Source organism: Letharia lupina (genome assembly GCF_014066315.1).
Source record: "Letharia lupina isolate WasteWater1 chromosome Unknown contig_19, whole genome shotgun sequence".
NCBI classification, from domain to species: Eukaryota; Fungi; Ascomycota; class Lecanoromycetes; order Lecanorales; family Parmeliaceae; genus Letharia; species Letharia lupina.
In genome coordinates, this window is record NW_023502988.1 from 389,704 (window position 1) to 394,281 (window position 4,578).

General features: G+C 26.4%; 1 protein-coding gene across 1 annotated transcript; it reads left to right on the top strand.

Moving 5' to 3' along the window:
* Nucleotides 1-282: 282 nt before the first annotated feature.
* On the top strand, nucleotides 283-808 carry HO133_003953 (uncharacterized protein; the record flags this gene model as incomplete). Its single annotated transcript, XM_037294874.1, has 2 exons — nucleotides 283-579; nucleotides 617-808. 2 exons carry the CDS (start codon nucleotides 283-285, stop codon nucleotides 806-808), a joined length of 489 nt encoding a protein of 162 aa, XP_037148921.1.
* Nucleotides 809-4,578: the final 3,770 nt, after the last annotated feature.

Genomic DNA, 4,578 nt, shown 5'->3' on the forward strand with positions numbered 1-4,578 from the left:
ATCCCATGGGATATTCCATACCAAGTGATACCATACCGTACCCGGGTATGGTATGGGTAGGGTCGGATACCATTCCATTTTTCTGGTATGGGTTCGGGATCTTGGCGGGATATACCACGGTATGGTATATCTGTGGTATCATACCATGGAATGGTATATGTATGGGATATCCCGTTGGGATTTCTATATTTAGAAGTATAAAGTAGCTATTCTAATCATCATTCTGGTCAACGGCTAATCGTATCTACCCCCATTCGATATACTACCATGGCTACCACTACCATGGCTACCACTACCATGGCTACCACTACCATGGCTACCACTACCATGGCTGGCACTACCATGGCTGGCACTACCATGGCTGGCACTACCATGGCTGGCACTACCATGTCTACCACTACCATGGCTGCTACTATCATGGCTGCCACTACCATGACTATCACTCACTATCATGACTATCACTACCATAGCTACTGTCGAAATGTGGCCCCCGCGCATCCCAGCCACCGTGTTCTTCAGCCACCTGATTTTGTACTGTATTTAGGACCTGGCCTCGGAGAGGTTTTGGAGAATCAATCCGTCCGTTCTATATATCACATACCTGATATTTTAACAGCTACCACTACCATGGCTATCACTATTTATTATTCAAATAGCCTACTATCATATGGTAGTCATGGTAGTGGTAGTCATGGTAGTGGTAGTCATGGTAGTGGTAGTCATGATAGTGGTAGTCATGGTAGTGCCAGCCATGGTAGTGCCAGCCATGGTAGTATATCGAATGGGGGTAGATACGATTAGCCGTTGACCAGAATGATGACTAGAATAGCTACTTATACTTCTAAATATAGAAATCCCAACGGGATATCCCATACATATACCATTCCATGGTATGATACCACAGATATATCATACCGTGGTATATCCCGCCAAGATCCCATACTATACCAGGTATGGGATCATGCAAATATCAATATCCCATACCATATCAGAGTATGGTATGGCAGGTCAATATCCCATATCATACCATACCTTTCCGGCCAGTAAACACGGCTCAGCTCTCTACAATCCCACGTCATATGCTCTCCACGATTCCATGTGAAATCACTACTTAGCAGGCGGAGAACGATGTTATAATTTGGCTTGCTATCTCTATATATCTAGATAATATTACATTATGATATATCACTATAATAAGTATATAAGAGAAGGATCTATTACGTCGATTACAGTCAATTAAACCTCTATAGATAAGGGTTATCTATCGAACGATATATATTTAAACGAATTAAAATCGTTCGATATCTATAGCTATTTTATTATTCGAAAAATTTTACTACGATAGAAGATATTATGAAATTTATACCACTAATTAATATATTATCTTTATTTCTTTTCGATATTTTAATACTTCTTATTATAAGAATATAGTCTTTCTCTATTTTTTATAAGTAATTATTACGGATTAATTCTTTATACTTAATATACCTTTCTAATTAAATCTTAATACGCCTCTCTTCGTATATATATATCTATATATTATATAGATTAAATTAATTTTATAGTAGTAAAAGTAGATTAAAAACGTATAGTAAGCGATTAGAGTTCGATTTAACTTAGGGCTAGGGCTAAAATTCGATTTAACTTAGAAAAATTCAACTTTATAAATTTAATTCATAGGCCTTTACTTATCTATTATATAAACTTTAATAATAGATATAAAAGACTATATATATTAAATATACTAGAAAAGAAAATCTTCGAGTTAGTATACGATCGCCAGCACTATAGTAAATTTTATAGAACTTATAATTAAATCGTTAATTCTATCTATATAAGATATCTAATAAAATACTTATAGACTTATATAGATTACTATTTAGAATACGAGCTTAATTAGATTAAGCGCTATAAATCTTATAAAAATATAATTTCTATTAATAAGCTAAGAATCTTATTTTATATTATTATTATAGACTTCGTAATCGCGTTTTTAATAACCGCTAACGAATATAATTATCTATTTATCGTTATAAATAAATTTTTTAAGCGTACTTTAATTATATTAGAGAAAATAATTTATACTACTATCGAGTAAACCGATCTTCTACTTACTATCTTAATTTAATATAAATAGAGTATTTCACTAGCCACGATCAGCGATAGAGATTTTAAATTTATATTAGAATTCTAATAAATTATCTTTAAAAAACTCGAAGTGAAAATTCTTACTTTTATAGTCTATTACTCTTAAACTAATAAATAATTTAAGCGTATAAATTAAATTATAAAAATCGCGCTTCGTTACTTTATTATAACCAATTCCGAGATTAACTAGATACTTATACTTTCATATCTTATAAATAATCTAAATAACTTTAAAAATTAGTTTATAGATATATTATCGAATAAGATTCTTTATAGATTCAACGTTCGTAATATCCTTAAAATATTAATCGAATTATTATAAGAAGATTTTAATTATTTATAATAAATAAAATAAGAGTAAATAGAGAATTATATAGCGTTTACTAATATTATAATTAAAATATACTATAATAATATATATAAAGCTCTTAATATATTTAAGAGTAATATAGTTTTTTTATATTTATATTATAGATATAAATTCTCTAATTTAAATAATTATAAACTTTATAATTAGAGAGTTAGCCCCTTTAAGATTCTTAATAAAATCGAAAAACTTATATATTATCTTAAGCTCTCTCTATTAATAAAAATCTATCTAATTATTTTAATAACGTAATTAAAATTAACTAGAAACGAGAATTCTTATATATACGCTTATACTTCTATTACTTTTAAAGTTAAAAAAAACGATATTATTACGAATATTTACGAAATCGAGATTCTACTAGAAAAGTAGAAATTTAGAGATAAAGTTTAATATTTAATTAAGTGAAAGAACTGCGGGAATAAATATAACGTATAATATAATCTAGATAATCTTAAGGATACTATAAAATTAGTTAAAGAGTATAAAATAAGAATTAAATTATAATTTAAGAGATTAAATTAATAACGTATTAGGATAGAAGTCTAAGAAAAGACTTTCTTTTATTATAATATAATTTCGTTTACGATATTAAAAAAGAAAGTTTATATTTACTTAAAGAAAGGTCTTACTTTATTTAAACTTCTTTACTTAAAGAATAAGCTTTCTTAACTTTCTTTTCAAAGAAAGGGCTTTCTTAACTCTTTATCTAAAGAATAAGTTAACTTTTTTTTCGAAGAAACTTCTTTACTTTCTTCTGCTACTACTTTTATCTTACTTAAGCACTAAGAATATTACTTTCTTTTCTATTTATTAGTATTTATTATAAATATAGTAGAAAGATAGAAACGAAGAGATAGAAGTTAGCGCTATTATAGCGTCTTAATAGATAATACTTACTAGTAGATTTCTCTATAGAATCTTATTATCTTATATTTAACTTATGAATTTACTATAGTAACATCTATAAATCTAAAAAGTTTCTGCAAAATTTGAAATTGCTGATCGCGCGTTTATCGCGGAAATTATAAAATCTATCGGATTAGTAAATCTAATTAGAATCTACTTAAATTCTATCGATTTAGTAAATCTAATTAGAATCTATCTAAATTCCGCCGATTTAATAATTATCTTAATCTTTTTCGCTAGTTCTACTAGTTTAATAGTAATATATATAAAAAAAGAAAAGTTCTAATAATCGACGTTATAACGATAAGATTCTATAATAATAAGTATTAACGTTAACTTAAATTTAACTACGAAATTAGACGATTTAATAAAATTAGTCGCGTAAGTAATACTCTAATATAGCGTATAATAATACGTATATTATTAATAATATATATTAATATTATATATATATAAAATAGTACTTAGAGTATATTAGAGTATATTATATAAAATTTTTAAAGTTATTAAATTTTTTTAAAGTTATTAAACTAATAGAACTAGCGGAAAGAGTTGAAATAGTTATTAAATCGGCGAAAAGAATTAAATATAAGTAAAGTCTGCTAAATAGACTAAATCGTACTTATAATACGAACTCGACGGAAATCGTACGGAAAGAAACTTTTTAGATTTATAGATAAATAGTAATTAATTTTCTACTATTAGAATATATCTCTATTATAGTTACTTCTATTATAATTATCTCTATTATAACTATCTCTACTATAGCTATCTCTATTATAACTACTATTATTAAAACTATTATTATTATAGCTATTATTATTATTACTATTACTACTATAGCTATTATATAATAATAAACGATTTTAATAAAAAATAATAGTAGTTATAATAGTAATAGCTATAGTAGTAATAGCTATTAAAATATTATATATATAATATATAGAACGAACGAATTAATTCTCTAAAATCTCTTCTAGACTAGATTTTAAAAATAGTATAAAATTAGATAGCTAAAAAATATAATAGCTAAGATAAGTAAGAGTTAAAAATATAATAACTAAAATACGCGAGAGCTATATTTCGATAGTAGCTATAATAGTAATAGTTATAATAGTAATAACTATAATAATAATAGTTATAATAATAAAATA